The 23373-nt window shown below is 35.8% G+C and overlaps 1 protein-coding gene across 11 annotated transcripts in view; it reads right to left on the bottom strand.

Moving 5' to 3' along the window:
* Gab1 (GRB2 associated binding protein 1) overlaps positions 1-23373 on the bottom strand; it is a 140953-nt gene that overhangs the window by 6179 nt on the left and 111401 nt on the right. For 9 of the 11 annotated variants that reach the window (XM_004868901.4, XM_004868903.4, XM_004868902.4 and 6 more), the window contains 4 exons: positions 21438-21531; positions 20598-20721; positions 16559-16681; positions 12258-14205 (listed from right to left, as the gene is read on the bottom strand). In XM_004868901.4, the coding sequence (XP_004868958.1) occupies positions 14047-14205; positions 16559-16681; positions 20598-20721; positions 21438-21531 (500 nt within the window). In that variant the 3' untranslated portion in view covers positions 12258-14046. Of the gene's footprint in view, positions 1-4386; positions 10609-12257; positions 14206-16558; positions 16682-20597; positions 20722-21437; positions 21532-23373 lie in introns of those variants that run through there. The other 2 variants (XR_015443960.1, XR_015443959.1) reach the window with 2 other exon arrangements.

Below are 23373 nucleotides of genomic sequence, written 5' to 3'. Positions count from 1 at the left end.
GACAGCATGAAAAGCATAAAAAATCTGTTTACACAAGCAATAGCAGAAAATTTCCAGACATGGAAAAGGAATTTAATACACAGATAAGTGAAGGATATAGAATCCTAACTAGCCATCATCAAAAAATCCATATCATGCCACATAATAATTAAAATACCAGAAATACAACACAAGAACAGAATCTTAAAGTTTGCTAGAGAAAAGTAATGAATCACTTATGAAGGAAAGAATTACAACAGATTTCTCAACACAAATTTTACAGGCAAAGAGAGCATGGAATAAAGTGTTTCAAGCTCTTAAAGAAAACAGCTTTCAATCTAGATTGTTATATCCTACAAAGTTATCTTTCAAAATTGATAGAGAAATAAGATACTTCCATGATGAAGAAAACCTAAAGATATTTATGACTACCAAACCAACAATGCAAAAATTCTCATAGAAATCTTAGAAGAGACAATGAAGCTAACAATGTCCAAAGATCCAATAAAATTGAATTCATCAGATAGGGATAGTAATTACATAGAAGGGAGAGAAAGCAAAACAGCAACAGAAAATTAATACAATAAGAGGTATAAATAAATACTTATCAATTATAACTATCAACACAAATGGACATAACTCGCTGATCAAAAGACACAGATTAGCAGAATGGATGAAAAATAAGAACCAAGAGAGATTATGTAAAGGTGCAAATTTCCAACGATGAATGTCATTATATTGTATACCTAAAATGTACCAATGATTAGAATGAATAATCGATAATGCAAAATAATAAGAAAAGTTCCAAAGGGTAGAGGTAGTGGGAGGGGCAGGGGAAAGGAAAGAAGGGAAAGGAAAAATGATGAGAACTGGAGAAAATGGAAATAAAGTCTTTGTAAATAGGGAAGGGTGGAGGAGGTGAAGGGAGGACCAGGAACGGGGAAAAAATAAGAAAAATGAAGCATCATATAAAGGTAAAAGTTCCCAATGAGAAATGTAATTGTGTTGTATACCTAAAATGTACCAATAAAAGAATTTAAGCAAACAAAAAAAAAGAAGATACTGGCAAATAGAATGCAACAAATCATCAAAAAATCATACACCATGACCAAGCAGGACTCATTCCAGGAATGCAAGGATGATTCGGCATGGGAAAATCAATAAATATAATTCATCACATAAACAGAAGCAAGGACAAAAATCACATGATCATCTCAATAGCTACAGAAAAAGCCTTTGACAAAATCCAACATCCATTCATGATAAAACCCCTGAAGTGGCAAACCTATGGCATGCATGTGGCAGCAGGCTGTTTGTCATCATTGAAAGCACTCTGAAAGGTTCACCATCAGTGTTATAGAAGGACCTTATCTCAACATGATAAAAGTCATTTATGATCAACCTCCTGCCAATAGCATATTAAATGGGGAGAAGTGGAAAACTTTATCTCTAAAATCAGAAACTAGACAAGGATGTCCATTATCACCACTGCTGATCAATATAGTCCTCAAAATATAAGCCACAGCAATGAGGCAAGAGAAAAAAATTTTTAAAAGATACATATCTGAAAGGATAAAGTCAAAATATCACTATTTGCAGAGGACATGATCCTTTAATTAGAAGACTCGAAAACTCTACCACAAGACTCCTAAAATTGATAACAAAATTCACCAATGTAGTAGGATACAAAATAAATACTTTAAAATCATTAGCATTCCTATACACTAATAGTGAACTCACTGAAAAAGAAATTAGGAAAACAATACCATCTACAATAGCATCAAAAATTTAAATACTTAGATATTAACCTAACTGAGGAAGTGAAAGACTTCTACAGTGAAATTACATCAGACTGAAAAAAGAAATTGAGGAGGACATTGGAAAATGAAAAAATGTTCTCTTTCCTAGGGAGGCAGAATTAATATAATCAAAATGGCTATACTCCCAAAACTGATACACATATTTAATGCAATCCCAATCAAAATACCAACATCAATTCTCACAGAGTTAGAGAAAACAATCTTAAAATTATACAGAATTAGAAGAGGCCCAGCACAGCAAAAACAATCCTGAGTAACAAAAGCAAAGCAGATGGCATCACAACTCAGACTTGAAATTATACTATAATACCACAATGATTAAAACAGCATGGTACTGACACAAAAACAGGCAAGTGGATCAATGGAACAAAATAGAAGAAGCAGAAACAGCTCCAGGGACATATAGCTATTTGATCATTGACAAAGGAGCCAAAATCATGTATTAGAGGAAAGATAGCCTCTTTAATAAATGAGCCAGGAAAATTTGATATATATGTGCTGAAGATTGAGTCTAGAGTCATATATCTTACCCTGTACTAAATTAAATAAAAATGGAGCAAAGATCTAAATGTTAAAACAGAAACAATCTACTGAAAGATAAAGTAAGTACAACTCTTAAAGACATAGGTGTAGGCAAGGATATTCTGAAGAGAACCCCAATGGCACAAGAATTGATCCTGAGAATCAACAAATAGAATCATATCAAATTTAAAAGCTTCTCCACAGCAAAGGAAACAACAAACAGAGTGAAGAGATAATCTACAGAATGGGAAACTCTTTGGCCAGCTAGTCCTTTATAGAGGACTAACATCAAGAATATATAAAGAACTCAAGAAAATTAGATCCCTCCCTAAAAAATAAAAGACCCAATCAAAAAATGGGCAACCGAAATGAATAGACACTTCCCAGAAGAAGTAACAATGGCCAATAAATACATGCAAAAATACCCATCATCTCTCGTCATCAGAGAAATGCAAGTTAAAACTACACTGAGATACCATCTTAACCGAGAAGAATGGCTATTATCAAAAAATCTAATAACACATGCTGGCAAGGTTGTGGGGAAGAGAAACCTCTACTACGCTGTTGGTAAGAATGTAAACTAGTAGAACCACTCTGGAAACTGGTGTGGAGATTCCTCAAAAAACCAGAAATAGAAATTCCATTTGACCCAGCTGTTCCCCTTCTAGGTATTTTCCCAAAAGACTTAAAAATCATCATATTACAGGGATACATTCATACCCATGTTTATAACAGCACAATTTGTAACAGCTACATCTTGGAAACAGCATGTATTTCCACCAACAGATGAATTCATAAGGAAAATGAGGTATTTAGACACAATGGAGTTCTACACTGCCATAAAGAAAGGAAACAAAGCATTTGTATAGGTAAATGGATGCAACTTGAAAACATAATGTTAAGGAAATAAGTCAGACACATAACCTCAAATATCACATGGTTTCTCTTATATGAGAAACACAAATAAAGAGCAAGATAGAAGAGAGACAAATAGGAAATAGGGAGAAGTTCATATACTTCCCCAAATTACAAATTCCACTGTTTTAAATATATTTCAATATATACACTAGTAGATTTCACTTATAATACTTGCTTATCACAGTTTGTTGAAAAAAGAGACTTGTATTATTGTGTTTCTTTTTGTAAGAATCTTTTTGGCTTATGTCTTGTACTCTCAGTAATTACAATGAAGATAATAATACACAGTGTAATAGGACAATATTGTATTCTCTTATTTATGAAATTTTGTTTTATTTTTCATAAAATAAAGACCTAGGAAATATTTATGACAAACTATGTAAAGGATTACTATGCAGAAGACAATTTAGATGCTTAAGACCAAGGAAAATATTATTGACAGTAGTTAATGCAGAAAGAATGCAACTGCACAGTCAGATAAAGACAGGGCAGAAACATGGTTTCCAGGCATTTCCCCTCTTCTCCATATTTTCTTCAGTTGCACAGTTTTATAATGCGAGACAAGAAAAAAATGTCAGAATGCAAAATACTTGGCTACTGTGTCAGTTCTCAACGAGCTTAACCACAGTAATAATTTTAAGCATAAAGGAAATTAATATGGAGAGTTAAGAGTTTACACTCACTGGCAGCTATGAAAGGACTCTGGGAATAATTCTCAGAACAGTGCCACAGATGGAGCTGGGGGATTTACCTCAGTGGCACTGGGCCTGCCTCGCAAGTGCCTGGTCCTGAGTTTGAACTCTGGTACCAAAATAAAAAATAAAAGAACTAGCAAACATGGGAATAAGCAAGAATCCAGGTTGAGACCACTGCACCAATCACTGAATCCAGAGTGTCATCAGGGTGCTGCATTTCTTAGCGTTAAGCATACACCAGCTTGGCTATAGACCAAGGATCTGGAATCCACCGCTTTACTTACTTAATACAAACTGTCTTTCTCTACTGAACTCATTTTCTGAGCCTAAATGAATCTGCCTGGTGGAAAGCCAATGACATTCAGAGCTTCGGCTACTAGGAAATGAAGTTTTTATCATTACAGCTTCTGAGATAGCAGAAGGCGTTCTAGAAAGAGGTTGAATATCCAGTTAAATAAGCCAATCTTTCATAGACCTTTATTTCTTTGTCAATGGTTAATAAATGTTTGTTAATTGCATTATTGGTTTGACAGTGATAAAATACTATGATTGTAGACTAGTATTCTGGCAGATAAGACAAATTTCTAATTTCTAATGTCTAATGTCATTGTCTAAGCTTGACAGCTATTATAGACTTGAAGTGTGTCCCCTGACCCAAATTCATGTTTAAGTCCTAACCCTTAGTATCTTGGAATATGACTGCTTTTTGGAGATAGAGCATTTTTTTGAGCATGTTGTATTTATTTTAATGGTTTTTTAAATGTTTTTAATTTTAATTTTAATTTTTATTAGCACATCTGTACAGTACATGATTACATTCATCTTGGGGGGTTGGTATGTGTAAATAACACATCTTAATTCTTGTTATTTCCATTTCTTTTACCCTCTCTGCCTCCTCCATTTCTTGGCCCCCTTCTCATTTGCAAAACTTGGAGATAGAGGTTTTAAAGGGTACTTAAGATTAAATTAATAGCTCTCTACCAATGGGAAGAGGATCTAGAAATGGAGGGAGAGAGCAGTGAGAGGAGGAGAAGGGAAGTAAAAAGGATTAAGATGCAATATGTACTTGTACCAACTTCCCATGGTGAATGTATTCATTATGTGTTGCAAATATATACTAAAAAAAAAGATTAATTGAGTCATATGGGTGGGCTCTGATCTGACTGGTGTCTTTATAAGAGTGACTAGGTGTAGTCCATAACGATGACAAGGTTTGTATTTCATAAATGAAGGGAGCCAGTGGAAGGAGCTGTTACTGACATTCAGTAAGAGCTGCGTCTGTTGGACAAGGTTTCACCAACAGACTCTATGGTCTTAATGTAGGAGGACATGGCTACTACCACATAAAAGAGAAAAAGACCATGGGAAGACACAGTGAAAAGATAGTTATCAACAAGTAGAAAATGGGCTTTGGGACAAACCAAACCTGTTGACCAATGCCTTAATCTTGGCCTTGGAGACTCCAGAACTGCGAAAAATAATTTTCTGCTGTTCAAGCCACACAGTGTGTGCTGCTTTATATTGGCAGCCCTAGAGGACTCAGGCACCATCATGAAAGCCAAATGCGAAAAATATGTATTGTTACTCATCTTGTAATTTTCAGAGGAAGAAACTATAATCTTTGGTTGGTGGAACTGAGGGAAATTCTTGTGGAGTTGTATAAATTGAAGGCTGTAAAAAATAACTGTACCTATCTGGCAATACTATGAGGATTTACTAAGAATATATACAGTATTACCATGTATATACATGACTCTTTGTGGCTTATTCTTTCTGTGCTTTGGATTATTTTCTGGCACTTTGAAGTTCTTAATTCTCAATTCACTGTCATTCCACTTGCTTTCCAAAGCCTCATTCATCATCGTTGGCCTCACCGCTTGACTCTTAACTCTGCCTTTGTGATAGTGAGCCTCTGAGATAGCTCCCAGTGGTCCTAAGTGCCTGGTATTCTTCACCTTGTAAGTCTCCTTCCACAAGAAATCAAGGAATGGACTGTACAATATGCTGAAGTGCAACAGATATGACACTGTGTGACTTTCAAGGCTAGGTCCTAAAAGACCCTTGCAGTCTCTGCTTGGTCTCTTGAATCACTAGCTCTGGAAGAAGCCAGTCATCAAACTATGAGGATACAGAAGTATCTCTGTGAGGAAATGCACAAGAAGAGGAAAACAGACTTGTATCACCAGGAACTTCCAACTTGTCAGTCATCAGAGTGACCACCTGAGCAGACCCTTCAGCCCTGGATGACAGTCTCATGAGTCTCAGCTGATCTGACTGAATTTCATCAGAGACTCTGGGCCAGAACTGCCTGCCCATCCCAGATACTTCTGAATTTCTGACCATGGAAACCAGGAGAGTAGGTAACTGTTAGTATTTTATCAAAGAGACTACACTTTGAGTTGTTACAGCACATAAAGTAACTAATGCAAAATTCATAATCCTCCTTCCATGTAACTCACAGTTCTCCAAATTGTCTTTGTCTTTTTACATCATCTTCTTGTAAAACAACTAAACAAGTAGCAAACTAATTAATTATTTATATTGCTCTGTTCTTGGATATCCTCTTTCCTTCTTGCAAATTATCCAGTGCTCAGTTCAATGTCCATCTCTATGAAGTTTGTCTTGAGTACAACACTGTCTTTTCTTTTCTTTTTTTTGGTACCGGGGATTGAACTCAGGTCCCTGCGCTTGCGCAGCAGGTGGCGAAACCACTGAGCTAAATCCCCGGCCCACTTTTCTTGTCTTTTCTTTGGTAGCTCTTGGTTGGAAACTTGGAATGATTTATTCTAACTATTTTTAACTGGAATCACTGTCCTGGATCTTTTCTATATCACATGTGTTAATTTGTAAAGACAAAGATGATATATATTTCTTCTGTGTTTCCCACAGCACTTGACATAATGCTACACATTTAGCAGTTACCTTAGTGAAATTATTTAATTTTTAGTAGGCCACTATCCAGTAGAATAACGGGACAACATTTATTATCTTCTCTTTAATCATAAAAGCAAAATAACTACTTTGTCTATAAGGATTAGGCAACTTACACACACTCATTGTTCTCACAAAGCTGATTATAAAAAAAATAGTTATGAACACCAAAAAAATAGTTATGAATGTATATAAACATGTTTTACATATAAAAAGGAAATTTAAAGTAGGGATCACTAAATACAGGTGTTAGGTCCTATCATGTGACAGGGTAGTCAAGACTACATTCTGGGCACTGATAGATCACACACCGATCTAAGGGTTACTCTCCAGTCATAATACTGATAAAATCCTGTCTGACGACCTACAGAAACATGTTTCAGAAACAGCCATGACTATAACCCAGTGTTACAAATGAAATTCTGTCCTTTCCAGGACCCTGAACCCTATTCAACAAGAATCTAATCATCTCTGTTTCTTAGCATATTGCTTTTCCTCGCCAGAGATGCCAATTTAATGATTCATTAAATTAATGGTCAGAAGTGAAAACTTGGTTCATTATCATTAATAAATGGTTTCAGAAATTCAAGAGAATTTTAGAGAAAAAAATTGAGCAAAAACTGCTAATACATTTCAAATTAAACTTTAAAACTGTTGCTTGGCATATTTGTAAGCAGCACTCAGATTAATGAACCAATGCATGTTCATTGCTCAATGTGTTTAATACGAAGAACTCATTGTTGAAAACATTTTTTTTTTTGAGACAAGGCCTCATTTTGTAGTCCAGACTGGCTTTGAACTCACAACATATTCATGTGTGCATATGTACTTTTTTGAAACTCAGGTAAGATTATAGTCTCTCTCTCTCTCTCTCTGTCCCTCCCTCTCTCCTTTTCTTGCTGGGGATTGAACCCAGGGTCATGTGCATGCTAGACAAACTCTACCACTGAGCAACTTATACCCTCTTACACAATCGGCCCTTATATGCCAGGATTTCGTCTTTGGGAAACCTCAGCTTTCACTCTTAGGCCTTCAACTGATTGAAACCAAAGTAGGAAGGGTGATTTGCTTCACTTAAAAATCAATGAACTGTAAATATTAATCACATCTACAAAATATCTTCATAGGAACATGTTTGATCAGACACATGGGCACCACAGCACATTCAAATTGACTCACAAAGTTAACCATCACAATGCCATATTTGATAGCTTTTAGGGGAATTTAGTTAAGTTTTCTACACCATTACATATGCCCTACACGTAGAATACTCCAAACGTTCTGGGCACTGCATAGGTCACACACTGATTAAAAAGTTATTCTCCAGACATAATGGTAATAAAATCCTATCTAATGAAGTACAGAAACACATCTCAAGAACCTTAATTTTCTATAGGTGATCACGTATTTTTATTTAAACAACTTATGTAAACTACATCATGAAATCCTAAGGGGAGTGTTATTCAATCACATTTAATAAAATGTCTCCTATTACTGACTCAGCTTTTACATGTGCACCAACAAAGAACTGCCAATTTATTCTGCAAAAAACTCTAACAAAACTTGCCCCTCCCCCAAGGTGGTATTGCAATTTGAAAATGTTTCTCTATCAAAGGAGGCAGCTTTTTCCTCAAAGATGCTTAATGCTTATTTACAAGGTGCTACAAAGACAGACGAGGTTAGGGTGAATGCAAAGAAGATAATTCTATCCTCCCTAAAAATGATTTAAGGAGAATCAGTTGCAAAATGCTGGTCTGAATGGAACAAAGGGTTGATTTTTTTCCAATCCCTAGGAGTTCCTGAATTACAGGGGATGCTTGAAAACTCCTTGGAGAATAAACTGTATTATTCCCCAGGTCATGTTTTACATATAAAATACTCTCTGACGGCAAAGGTTACCTTCAGGCCCTTGTGTATTTAGTCTTTTACTCAATAAAATGCTGGTAAACACTGGCTGGACAGAGAAACAACAGGTGTGTGCATGTGGTCACACTCGGCTTTCTATTTAGAGCAAATCGTATTTTCGCCTAACAGAAAATGAGTGACAGCACAGAAGTGGGTCTAGGAATACAATTAACAGCCCAACTAAGTTTTTGGTTCAAATAAAAAAGATTTAAAGTTTCCAACATCTCTGGCCTTTAGAAAAATGCAAATTAAAACAACACTGAGATTCTATCTTACTCCAGAAAGAATGGTTATCATCAAGAAATCAAATAACAAATGGTGGCAAGGCAAGGGGTAGGGGTCCCTTTTGTGTGTGTTGGGGGGCTTCATTGTTGGTGGGAATGCAAACTAGTACAACCATTATGGAAAGCAGAAAAAGATTCCTCAAAAGCCTAAAAGACAATATTCCATTTCATTCAGCTATTTCCCTTCTAAGTGTTTTCCACAAAGAGTTGAAGACATCATGTTTATAGCAGCACAACTCACAATAGCTAAATCTTGGAAGCAGCATATATATCCATTAATGGATGAAGAGATAGAAGAAAATGTGGTGTTTCTACACAATAGAGTACTACTCTGTCATAAAGGAGGATAAGCTTGAGTCATTTGCAGGAAAATAGATGCACCTTGAGACAACAGTATTAAGTGAAATGAATCAGACACAAACTTAAATAATACAAGATTTTCTTTTCTTTTTTTGGCGGGGGGCGGGTACCAGGGATCAAACTCGGGTCCTTGCGCATACGCAGCAGGCTGTGAAACCACTGAGCTAAATCCCCGGCCTTAATACATGATTTTCTTAAGACACACCCAAATATAAAGAGCAAAGTAAAATATATTTAATAGAAAACGGGGAGACAGATCTTTGCAAATGGGAAGGGGCCCAAGCAATGCAGGGAGCAGAGAGGGAAGGGGATGAAAAAAAGAATTAAGATGTGCTATGTACAATTACCAACTCTCCACGATGAATGAAATCATTATGTACTGCAAACATGTGCTAATAAAAATAAAAGATTTTAAGGATGGGCTGGAAATACGCATTTATATATTCTTATTAAATATCTCTAAATATGTTTATATGTCCTTATTTCAAAATCTCAGTATCCAAACTGTCTATTTAAAGGTCTTGAAACCAAACTGTTTGAAAACTTTTATTTGGTACCAGAAAATATCTACAATGAGATCTTTACAAAAGATACGCAGAAGGAGAAAAATAAAATTTTACATATGATTTTGCTGTTAAAATTTGGATTATCAACAATTGATTTAGGTTATCAGAGCTCACACAAAATGTCTTTATGTAAAGGAGGCACAAACTATGCTAATCCCTTAATTAGTTCATTGAAACGCAGAGATGATATTGAACCTAAAGGGGTCTATGGAAGAGAAGACAATCTAAATGATCTGACAACTCATTTTTATCTTAATGGCCACAATATTTGTTCCCATCATGGCTTTTCATCACATAGTTCAGTTTTTTAAATTATATAAAAATTTACAGGACACCGGATGTTACTGAGAGTAATTACAGTAGGGTAGAGGTCTTCATAGTCTATGTACCCAGGTGACTCGAGCATAGGACAATCCTTTGCACTGACCCAATTTACCCGACAGTGAAGGATAAGATCTGGCAGAAGGGCCGGAAGAGAGGAACACAAAAAGCAGTCAACGGCGGCATGAACTGTCAAAGGCTGGTACTCATTCAAAATCTGAGGCCTGTCTTTGAATGGACCAAAAGCAGGAGGCATGAAAGGTGTCTGCGAGCAGCCAACAGGTATGACCAGGGTCTAAGGAAGAGTCTGCAAGCATAAAATAGTTTGTATTTTAGCAAAACATAAAAAATACTTTTTCTCCAACAGGGAAAGACAGACAACTTCCCCACTACGTCGATGTTCAATTTCCACTTTAAACGCACTTATGAAGCGGAAAATTGTAAGCTCCATTAATTAAATATAAGAAGTCCAGAAGAAATTATGACCATAATGCACACAGTATTTCTATATCAAATTAAATTTAGTCTGTGATTAAATATGATGCTTTCTGTGCACGCGTGTGCACACACACACACACTTAGTACCTTTATAGAATTTTCTAGTGTTCACAGTAAAATTATATAGATTAAAAATATTTTTTGTAGCTTACTGAGTGATATCTTCTGTGAGCTAAGTAGCTTAAATTTTTCAAGTCTAAATTTTGACTTTTAAAAGCAGAACTGTGCTTTGGCATTGAAACCTTAAGATCTTAGAGTGTTATAAAATAACAAAAGGTGTGAAAGAAAAAGATTTCTGATACATAATATCCTAACAGTCACATGATTCACCAGTGGTTTTCATGCCATGCCTTGCTGGAATCTAGCTTCTTGAAGTTGAGTTAGGGTTAAGGATATGATTTTTTAAAAAGGATATGATTCAGGGCTGGGGATTTAGCTCAGTGGTTCCGGCGCCAGCTGCATAAGCACAAGGTCCCGAGTTTGATCCCCGGTACCAAAAAAAAAGGATACGATTCAAATTTAGTTTAAGTGCATATTTAAGAACTTAATAAAAGGTACATTTTACCACACTGCAAACTGTATATGTATTAAGTTCCACTAGCAAGGTAATACACTTGATATAAGCCTTGAAATATAATTTCAGCTACCTCTCAGTAAAGACTCTCCAGGAAAGTTAGTTTAAAATCTGCTCTTATTTGTACTTATGTTTGTGTAAATCAGTTTTTTTCCACCTCCCTTAAATAAGTCAAGGCAGAGAAATAAACTGGCTGCTGAGTTTTTATCAACTGTAACTCCAAATACACATTATTTAGAAATAATTCAGAAATCTTATTATTCATAGTAATGAACTAAAATACACATGGAAACTCAAAATACATTATATTTTTAGGCAATATGTACTGGAGGAACACATAAAAATTTAAAAATACTGTTTTCTATGAAACTGCCTTTTAATTTGTTATTACAATCTTTAATGTGCTTTAGTTTTCTAAAGCAAGCCACCTTTCTTAATTCTTTTCCTTTTTTTGGTGGGCGTAGTGCTTAGGATTGAGCCCAGGGCCTTTCACAGGCTAAGCTTGCATTCTACCTTTGACTGAGGTACATACTCAGCCCATCGATTCTTAAACATTCAACACAATGGTAAGATCTCTAAAAATTAGTACTGTAGGTCTACAAAAACAGTAACTTGTAAAAAGTTAAGGAGAAATTACACTTCAAAACAGACAAAATTGCTTTGGACTTTCCCAACAGGCAGCTTTAAAGATAATTTTTTAAAATTTCTGAATTAATCAAATGTTTATTACTGTGTTTTAAATTTCAAAATATGTACATCCTCCAGGTAACACAATTTAGTATTGTTACACACCAACTGTGTTGTGTTTTGATAGTTCAGGCACGTGTCAGTGATTTTTAGATTTTGTTTTTTGGTTTTATTACAAAACAGCTTCCACACCAAACTCAAACAATCTCTTTTATTGAAACATCCACCTCAAAATTCAGTTGTGGGTTTTAGTTTTTTTGTTTTGTTTTTAAGAAGCAAACATTTAAAAGCATCAAACATTACTAGTCTACAATTCATCTCGTTATGAACACTTAGTTTGTGGACTGGAGAAATAAACCTAGGACATTAATCTAGCATAGTATTACGGCCAATGGGCTAGAAATCAGGACACATCTATTTACTTAGGCACCAGTTAAGAGGTCTGAAAGGAGAGGTCTTGTCTCTGCAGTGGCATTCTTATATCTATGCCCCCAAAGTCTGTTAGTAAGTCTCAAATCAATACATAAGAGACTGTACATAACTTAGGTTAAAAAACCAAACTATACCTGCTTTCTAAGTTATGTTGCAAAGCCAAGATAGATAAGTATAATTGTAGCCTCACTATAATTTGTAGTTTTGATATCCACATCACAGTTTTATACCAGTCTTCTGAATTTCAGAAATCTGATTGGAAGGGGTCCATGACTGTAAGGTTTCATATTATAGCAAGACTCCACTACTTTGTCAATTGGGGCAGTGAATACAAATCACATTACAAAATCTTCAATTTTTTTACTGGAAAAACAATAGGTGCTACATATGAGAATCACTTATATAACATCTATTTTTTTTTAAAAAAAATGCAGATATAAAACATTAATTGCATAGGGATTTAAATCTAAGGCCAAGAAGAATATTGAGTAAAAAAAAAAAAAAATCATAGAAAGGGCACTATGGTGTCAAAAGACAGAATTTCATTCTTAAGAGTAATAAATCTGAATTACTGTTTAATTAAAAAATCACAGTATGTTGCTGTTACTAAGAGCAGATGTCAATTGTTTCCTTAATTCTAAACTGGAAACCAACACTAGGGCTAATGAATACACGACTAAAACTCACTGTCTAAACCTGATCAGTGTGTTAGCACATTAGTGCCAGGTACGTACCTGATTATTACATAATCCACCTTTTCTAAATAACGTTTAATACATGTTAGCAAGTGTAAGAGCACATCATCACTACATGCCATCAACAATTTCCAGGCTTACGTGATAGTGTAATTACATTCAGTCTTTCAAAGGTGCAAGATCCCACCCTGCAGAATCTTCACTCAATGAACCAAAAACACTGTAATTAACAAAACATAACAAAGATCTACCATTAAAAACTAAATGAACATGAAGCAAAGAACTAGATTCTGACACCTGTATATACATTATCGTCTGCATTTCGGAAGGTAAAAAGATGAATCGAATTATAGCCCAGTTTAAGCTAATAATTACGACCTGAAGCTTCAGGGAGACGGCTAACTTATGAATCTACTTCTCATGTTGTTAGACTGTAGATTAAACAGCAATGTCCAGATCTAAAAGTAGCTTAGTTAACTTAGTATCGTTATATAGAGTAGTGTGAGGAAAAACAAGAACTCCCCAGGGAATTCTGTTAAGGTACATTGGGAATACCCAAACCAATGTTTTAAATGAAAAGTGCATAAATACAGTAATACTACAAGTGTGTTAACTATGAGACAAATGTTTTTCTGGGAGCTACACAATACTATTTTCCCACAGTATTTACATGTTACAAATTGTTCAGAAACCACGAAGCACCATTTTCAGTCCAAATTGTTTATGTCCGAAGGGCCCTTTGATTTCAACTCTGCTCACTGGATGATCTAATTAAGAGCAGAAGTGTCGAGATGGCTTCAAGCAGGGTTTATCACCATGATTCAGTTCACTTCTGCCCGGAAATGGCAAAGCAGTGTTTTCACTTCACGCTCTTGGTTGGTGTCTCAGATTCCGTGGACTGTCTGCCATCTGTCCAGGCCTCCCGGGTACTCTTCAGAGCCAGGGTCTTCTGCTGGTCCACCACGACATAGTCCACTCTCTCATCGGCCACACTGCTGCCAGAGCCACTGCTCTTTTGCTAGAACAAAGAAAACACCAGAAAGTGCCACTTATAAAGGAGTGTTTCTGAGTGAAATTCAGTCTCAAAACACACATATGCACTCTGAATTCTCCAGACATTCTACTGGGCTACAAAAAATAACAGCTATGACTTCAATTTATCAATTTTTATCTTTCTCCTAACGATACACTGTTTTCTCTTAAGTTTAAAATGGTCCTAGAGAAGAATTTGAACAACAAACAAAAGGAGCTCAAAACTAATGCTCTGATCACAGATGAAATTCACAAGAAACAGGGACATATACAGCTTGGTTGACTTTTTAGCTTAAGCTTAACTTTGTTTTAAAGCTCAGAGAACACAAATCAGTGTTTACTCTCCGAGTTAAGAAATAAGTTTTGCAAAGCAATAATTCAGGAACAAACTACACAGGTCAAATGCCCTCTTGTTCCTAAATTCCAACTAGAGACTAGATAACTTCAAACAGATATAATTATCAATTCACTGCTGGGCTTACTAGAAAATAAAATAGGTAAGGTCTAAGAGAAACAGGGGCAGGGCTGAGCTGCTGCACGGCAAAGGCAGTGCTGTCCTTAGGACGAACTTCAATCTCAGCCCAAGGACGCCCAAGGAAGGAACGATAAGAAAACTGAGGCTATCCTGTGAGGCCAGCCCTTGCGGAGAAGCAATGAGGTTCCAGGGTGCTTGTACCTTCTAGTTTCTAGCAAAAAATCCTCTCTGGAGGAAATTTAGGTCCTCAGGATTCAGCAATGAACTTGACATAAAAATGAATGAACATAAAGGAAACAAGCCATTGTTTCTGTGGTTAGTAAAAACAATAAACACAACTTAAACCTTCAAGGATGTCAGTTATTGAAACCGCTACGTCAGCAGTAGAAAATATATATGCATAAAATATTTAAAAGAAATCAAGACTAAAATTAAAAAGGAATAAATTAAAGTCAGGAATACAAAGCTACTGACATCAGTGAGGTATACCCCTAAAGGAATCAAATCATTTAGAAATATAAAAATTAAATGAAGAACTGAATAGGAAGAATTGAAAATGAGTAAACTTAGTGACATGTACAGAAATTATCCAGTTAAAGAGAAATGATAAGATGACAACTATGAAAGAGTGATAAGAGAGATGGGAAATATAGCAAATTCAAAGAAATGAAGACCAAAAGGCACCTCAAAGGAAAGAAAAAAAAATTAAGCAATGTCTAAAGGCACTAAATGAATTTTCCAGAACTTAGAGAAATAGAAATCCAGGGGAAAATGCAGCACTACTTGGACGAAGTAAGATATATATATATAAGACACATTAATAAAACTGTAAAACCCTAAAGACAGAAGAGAGCTTAAAATCAGCCAGACGGAAAAGACAGACACCCTACAAAGGAATTATAGCACTGATTTTTCCAACAGGAACAGAAGCGAGGTAATCGTGGGACAGTATCTTCCATGTGTTGAGAAAGTTACTGTCAGTCAAGAACTGTACACTCAACAAAATTTTGTTTTCCAAAGGCAAAAGGAAGACATTTAAATTAAACAAAAACTGAAAGGAATTTGCTACCAACAGACTAATGGCACTTCTAATGACTGTATTTCAAGGAGGAAGGAAAAATTATTAATTAACAGAAGGAAAAGTCTGAGATTTAAGAAGGAATGATAAGTCAGCAAATAGGTAGTGAAATTTAAATATTTTCTTTGCAATAAGAAGAGTAATAGTTCTCTCTAGTTTGTGGGTTTAACAAAAAATAAAATTTCTGACAAAAAACAGTGCATAATTTGAGGTAATACATCGAAGAGAATGGAGACACTGATTAACTTCAGAATTTGTTCAATAATCATTTTAATGGTAAACACTGAGAGTGTAACTCCCATAACATCAGAAAAGAGTAAACTTACAATTTTATTATCTGTGAATTACTAAGCAGCATTAAATAACAGACTTTACTAAGTTTGTTCGTTTATTTTTTACTTTTCAAGGCTAGGGACTGCACCCAGCCAGGGCCTTCTGCATGGTAGGCAAAGTGCTCTATGGCCAAGCTACTCCTAAACCTAGACTTTACTAAATTTAAATTAAACGTAATAAAATTTTCCCAAAGAAGATGATTCTTTAAATTTAAAGTATGTATGTATGTACGTATGTATGTATGTATTATGGTACTGGGAACTGAAACCAGGGCCTTTACACTGAGCTACATTCCTAGCCTTTTGAATTCGAGATGGGGTCTCCCTAAGTCACTAAGTTGCCCAGGCTGGTTCGAACTTATGATCCTCCTACCTCAGCCTCCCAGAGTGCTGGTATCACAGGCATGTGCCACCATGCTCAGGTTCTGTCTTTAGAAAACAAAGTTTCACTTACCTTACGTGGTGGTGTGGATTTCCCAGAATCTAAATCTAGATCCAAGTATTCCACTTGTTTGTCTCCTTTGGGCTTGATCATAGGACTGCTTCCTCCATCCAGGCTATTACTGCCAAAAAGATTCTGAAAGCACAACAGAATAAAACCAGTGGTCAAATACACATGAAACTCACTCATTTATGAACTCTGGCTATGCAGCAAGGTGGCTCTTGAGCTTCCAGGCCAAGTAATCCTCCTGCCTCAGCTTCCTGAATAAGCGGGACTACAGGCATGGACCACTGCAGCCAACACATACCACTCATCTTGTCCGCTACTGAAGCATGAATAATTTATTTGCAAGAGAACATAGCTTAAAGAAAAGTCTGCTTAGAAAAGTAAATTTCTGGGGTTAAAAGTAATATTTACAAATTGATTTAAGCTTAAGAACAAGCTAAAAGTAGTTTCCAAAGTTAAATTTGGTAAACTAAGTAGGACACATCAAGCCACAGTTAGTTTCGAAAGCACAACTTGATTATTAAAATTTTATCTGTACTCAATTACATCTGTATAATAAAGGATCCTTATACTCCTTGATTTAAATTAAACTTAAATATGTTAACTAAAGGTTACAAATGATTTCACTGATAAGATCTAATTTATTTCAATCATCTGGAATTTTGGACATTTAATTTTCTCTACCTTCTCCTAACTTGATCCTGTTTTCTTCCTAAAAGGAATTATAAAATAGGTGCTCTCTAACAGAAGATAAAGAAAATAGAGGACAGCGATAAGCAGGAACAAAAAATCTTGAGGCAGAAAATAAAAATAGGTATCGAGAACTTTAAGAACAATGCTAAGTAAAAAGGATGGTTCAAACTTATGTCCCTACATTCACTGTACCCCAATTATGATGTATTTCTTTTTTTTCTTTTTTTTGGTACCAGGGATCAAACTGGGATCCTTGTTCTTGCGTGGCAGACAGCGGAACCACTGAGCTAAATCCCCGGCCCCCTATGGTGGATTTCTGAATGTGCTCCAACACATGTCCTCTTCCCATGTCTTGCTGCCTTTTCCCCATCTAGAAATGCTACAGACTTCTCAGCAGCAATACTGAATCCTCATTACGGCCTCTACCATGTGGGTACTAACGATCATATATCATCTCAGCCTTCTGAAGAAAATCATAAGGACATCATAAACTTACAGTTTTACCTGCTGGAATGAACAAATCAATCTGACAACTACATAAATCTGATTCTGTTGATTTTTTAAGGTTGTGTTGTGGCTTGTGTTTAGACACCCCCCAAAGCCTTGTGCAGATGTTAAGTGGGGCTTTTTCAGAGGTGGCTTGATCTAGCTAGAGTGTGTGAAGTTGGAATTGATTCATGGTTCAATGCTAGGCTCCAGAGCACTAGGATTAAGGGTGTGAGTGCTACCTCGCCCCCTCAAGTAGCCTGAATAAGATAAAAGGAGCAGAAAGAAGCTGTTAAAGTTCCCTGTTGCTTTTGCTGGCTTCTGTCCACCATGAACTGTTCCCCCTCTGCCATGTGCCACTGTGCATTGGAGCCAGCCGATTATGGACTGAAACCTCTACAAACTGTGAGCTAAATAAACTTTTCCCCCTTTAACTTTGGGTGCTGGCTATTTTGTTTTAGCAACGAGATAAAAGTAACTTCTTTTCCTGAATGGCTCCATATTTCACTCTCAAATATAAAAAAAAAAATCAACTGTGAGCACGGGTAATATTCTGTCTTTCGAGGTGACCAAGGAAAGAAACTGCAACCTTCCTCTCCCTGCCCAGAAATGCCTAGTGTTCACAATATTATACTGCTATCAAAGGAATCCACTCATTCATATGACCTGTACACTTAATCCCCATAAACTGTTCCTACAGAAAATTTCTCAGGACTGCTAGCTGACGTTTATGTTTAATTCTTCCTAGACCTGTACTTTTTTAGCTGTTAAATTTATGTGTCCACAAGGACGTTCTTTGCTCTCGGCCTCATCTCAGCTGGAAACATCCTGTTCTGACCTTTCACCAGGATTTTCCCAGGTTTTTTAGAGAAAGAATGAAGATACTAGAACTTACTATAAGTATTCTTTGAATTAAATAACAAAACAGTGGTGCTAGGGTTTTTCTAAAATTCTTTTAAAATGCACAAAATTGTTCTAGGATATTTGTGTTGCTGCTGCTATATCGCAACAGTTATGTCTGCAACAATGGTGAACCATCATCACTCAAATTTCAGGTGTCACACAGGGTTCACTTGACGAATTCGTGACTTGATCTTTATACAGATGTATTGTGGTTTGTATCTAGATGTCCCCCTGGAAATCTCATGTGCCATGGGTGGGGCTTCCTAGAGGTGACTGGATCAAGGTGGTGTGATACTCATCACTGGATCAGTCCACTGATGAGTTTATAGCTAAATGTGATGTCCCGGAGGCAAGGCCGGGGTGTAGGTCACAGGAGGCATGGCCTGGGAGGATGTATCTTCCTCCTTCCTCCCTTGATCTGTCTTCCTCTCACCACCAACCCCTAAGCTATGTCTCCCTGTCTTGAAGCCAGCCGACCATGGACTGAATCCTCTAAAACTGAGGGCCAAGAAAAACCTCTCTTCCTCTAACTTGTGGGCATCAAGTGTTTTGTCCCAGCAATGAGGAAGGAACTATGGTAAGACAGAATGTCTCACAGTATACTGCTGACCTCATGATCACTGGTCTAGGAAATGTACTGAGCCTCAAAACTTTAATTTAGAGAATTTAGTCTTCATTTGGTTTGATCCTGTCTCAACTTCTCTAGGACTATGTCTTTTCTTTAACTGATTTCACCTATGCAACCAACACATTAGATCCTGTGAAATTACAGGTGTTTCATCAATACATTAAATTCCAAAATTAAAGAGATTTGGTAAATATTGCTGTAATGATCACATTCTTATTTCCTTCCTGCCTCAGCCTTGCAGAGTGCTGGGATTAAAAGCCTGGACTGACTTCCTAGACTTTTGCATGTGAAAGAAATACAAGTAAACCCTTCTTGTAAGTCAAGGTTCCTTATTTTGTTTTTCAGATGCAAACTTAATCTTAACTGATACTCTTAACAAGCATTAAACAAGCACTGACCAAGTATTAAATCTGATTTAAAGAAAAGCAAAAGCAAATTATTTTTAAAAATTAAGATTGGTTTGTATTCCTGAATATCTGAAGTATTTTCTGCCAACCTCCTGATTCCTGGGAAATAAAATGCTTGTTACTATCAGAGAGGTCTCATGCCTTGTGGTAATATATCCTGAAACAAACTATGTTTATAACAGTTCTTCTTTTAAACCCATGGTACATTATTGAGAGATTATCAAAGACTTCCCACTTAAGAAAATAGCCCAGAAAGTGCATTATCAAATGCTTCCAGCATATTGTTTTAAAGAGTATCAAAAATCAAGTACACCCTCAATAAAAGAGCTGGAAAACTGTGGGACTTTGGATCTAAACTGTCCCCCAAAGCCCAGGTATTAAAATCGTGGTCCTCGGGGTGGCACTGCTGGGAAGTGGCAGCACCTTTAAGACAGGGACCGAGTAGGAGGTGTGTGGGTCACCAGCGGCATCTCCTTGAGGAGGACTGTGGGCCACTGGTCCCTTCCCCACTTTCTCCTCTTCCTAGCCATGAGGTGAGCAGTGGTTGTGGCTTGCCATGCGCTCCTACCACAGGCCCAAAATGACAGGGCCAACCACTCATGGACTGGAACCTCTACGTGAGCCCAAATAAATTCTTCCTATTGACATTAATTATTTCAGGATTTGGTCTAAAAATGGAGAGGTGATCAACACAAAAACTTATATTTTCAACTCATTTCTACTTATAGATGGTATTACACATTGGCCATTTACTGGTTTTAGTCTTTGTGATACTCGTTTTTAAAATGCAAAAAGTATTTCAAAAAGTTGTCTCTGTTTTTCCTTGAGTATGGGGAGAAAAATATGAGGGTAAAATATACAGGCTGGAAGAAAGATGTTTTCAAAGGACTGCAAGGAAGGGAGAGATCAGGATGAAAACTTTACATACTGGATCTTCACTGGACAGGTTTGGGTTCATGGGAACATAGTTCTCTTCGCTGTCGTGTGAGTCACTGCTTGATGTTGTGCTATGCACTGAATCCGGCCGGGGGGAAATGGGAAACCTAGAGGAACTGAACACAGAAATTATCATCATAAACATGAACCCAGATAAAATCTCTAAATTTACTCTCAAAATAAAAGAGAGTAATGGTATGCATTTTTCTGGGAGATTCATTTATGTTTGTTTATTGTACACATTTGTTCTAACAGAATTTACTGAACACATGTGAATACACAACTAATATACACAGCTTATTACAAAGGCACTCTTTGGACATCAAATTGTACTCTGAGAAGCAAACAAAAATAAGTATTGTCAGTAATTTGTGGGTAAGCAGAAATCCATAAGAAGAACAACTTAAAAGAAACTACTATATTTTCCAGAGCAGTAGTTGTCAGAAATTCTTTGTGTCATGAACCCCTAAAAATCACACTTAAAAATTGAGAATCTGAAGATACTTCATATAAGTTATTTCATTAACACTATATTATAAATACAAATAGAAATATTTTTAAAATACAAGAGTACAAACATGTACATTCTATTAACCATCACATGATTATTATCACATATCATGATCTGGAAAACTCTACTGTGCAGAGAGAGTGGAAAAGTCAACTTAACTTCTTAGTATCCTAACGAAAATAGGTTTGAATTCATGGAACCTCAAAAGGTCTTCCTAGACCAGCCTTTGGGAATCACTGTTTTAGTTATTTTGTGTGATAACAAACAATTCTAGATAGTTATGTTATTCAAACGTGTTTGTATTTTAAACAAAGTACTCACTCTCGAGCAAAACTCCTAGTGATGGGAGATCTAACTGGAGCTTGTAATTCTTCCCATTCTGCCAAAGGTTTTATTTCTAAAGGTGCTGGCTTGGCTGAAAAGAAAGAGAAAAGGAGATTTTAGTGTACAGAACTTTGGAAAACAAACAAGATCCTCCACATCTCAATTTATATTTGACAGATTGCATGTAAGTTTCACACATGAAATAAGGTCCAAAGATATTACTTGGTGTATCCAAGTTTACACAACCAAATACTACATGGCAAAAGCTAAATTAGTGCTTCATGATAGTTAACTTCAAGTCTAAAGCTCTATTATAATATGTTGCTTCTTAATTTAGGTAAACATTTTATGAATATAAACTAAGGAGAACAAGAAAGACTAATGTGATCCAGTTCCTTAATATCTGATTTATGTGTATTTCATTAACTCATTCTTTTACTAATTTCATCTTAAATATGGATATTAATCATCTAGTAATATTCCTATTCTTCCATATCAAAGCATCAGTTACACAAGTACACATGCAAAATGATACACAGAATTTTTAAAACTTCACTAAAACCAAAAATAAAATTTTGCTAAAACCACAAGAAGTAATGATCAAATTTTTAAAAATAATTCACATTCAATGTGGAAACAAACAAAAGGATAAATTATATCGTTATACTCCAAGAAAAGGCTGTAATTACGTTTTTGTTTTACTGTAATCACTTCAAATTTTTAGCTTAATTCAAGTAACTTCTCCTTTATCAAATTAAATAAAGTAATAGTAATACATTTATTTGCTTTTTAAAAATAAGAATCTTTACTTATTATCTCATTATTGTAGTGGACAATTATTTTAATATTGTACTACAGAGTTCTTGGCCTTTTTCTCAATGTCAAGACAAATATTTTTCAGAAATGTATGGAGTGAGCAAGAAACCTACAATAGTATGTATTAATTATATTTCAGAAGACATTTTAAACATATGTGGTAAATATCTTAGTTATGTTTCATCCTCACACTTTTTTATAAAAGAGTCATTTTTCCAGGTTTCCTTAATCTTTGTTCATATATGTGTAATTTTAATCAACTACGTTAGAATTACCATCAAATGACAAAAATAGGCAATAGTTTCAAAGGACTATATGGATACCACAGGTTCATAATCAAGTATTGGTACTGACTCAAACATGGTGAAAACTAAACTCATTAAGTTCAAGTTAAAACAATTTTCCTTGTCTATATACTTAACAATAGATATGTAGAGAATGTTGTACTACTTATTTGTAATGTTTCACTTGTTTTTTAAGGTACTGAGAATTGAACCTAGGTCTTGTGCAAGCCAGCCAAGCACTGCACCACTGAGTCACATCCCCAGCCCCTTTAAAAATTTTTTCTTTTGAGAAAGTCTTGGTAAATTGCCCAGGCTGGCCTCAAACTTGTGATCCTCCTGCCTCAGCCTCTCAAGGAGCTGACATTACAGGTTTGCAACACTATCCCTTGCTAATATTTCACTTTTATGACATGCAAAGGCTAACAGCAGTTTAGCTGTCAGTTTCTAAATAATGGCATGATTAATACACAGAAATAATTCTTTATGATGTCTCAGGACAGAATACATATATATATATACACACACATACACACACACACAAAGACGAGACAACTGGAACTCACAAGCAGTTAACAAGCTTAGATAAAACAATGTACCATTGTCTAAAAAGTTAAAGGAATAATGCAAAAGGACAAGACTCAATATCACATTATCAAATATTTAACATGCTGCTGTTAATGGCATAACAACTAGACTCATCACATATTACGGGAAGTGTTGACTTTAGAAATAACATGCTGGGAAGCTTTATTTACAACAGTAGTAGTATTTAAGACTTTTTTTATTTTAAGAAAAAACATTCCACAGTAAGTAAATTCCCAATGCCCCACAGA

The sequence above is a fragment of the Heterocephalus glaber genome, unplaced genomic scaffold, assembly GCF_053883595.1.
Source record: "Heterocephalus glaber isolate CG9 unplaced genomic scaffold, H.glaber_assembly_v1.0 deba00001587, whole genome shotgun sequence".
NCBI lineage: Eukaryota > Metazoa > Chordata > Mammalia > Rodentia > Bathyergidae > Heterocephalus > Heterocephalus glaber.
The sequence above is the reverse complement of the archived record's forward strand: the minus strand, read 5'-3'. Positions and strand labels throughout refer to the sequence as shown.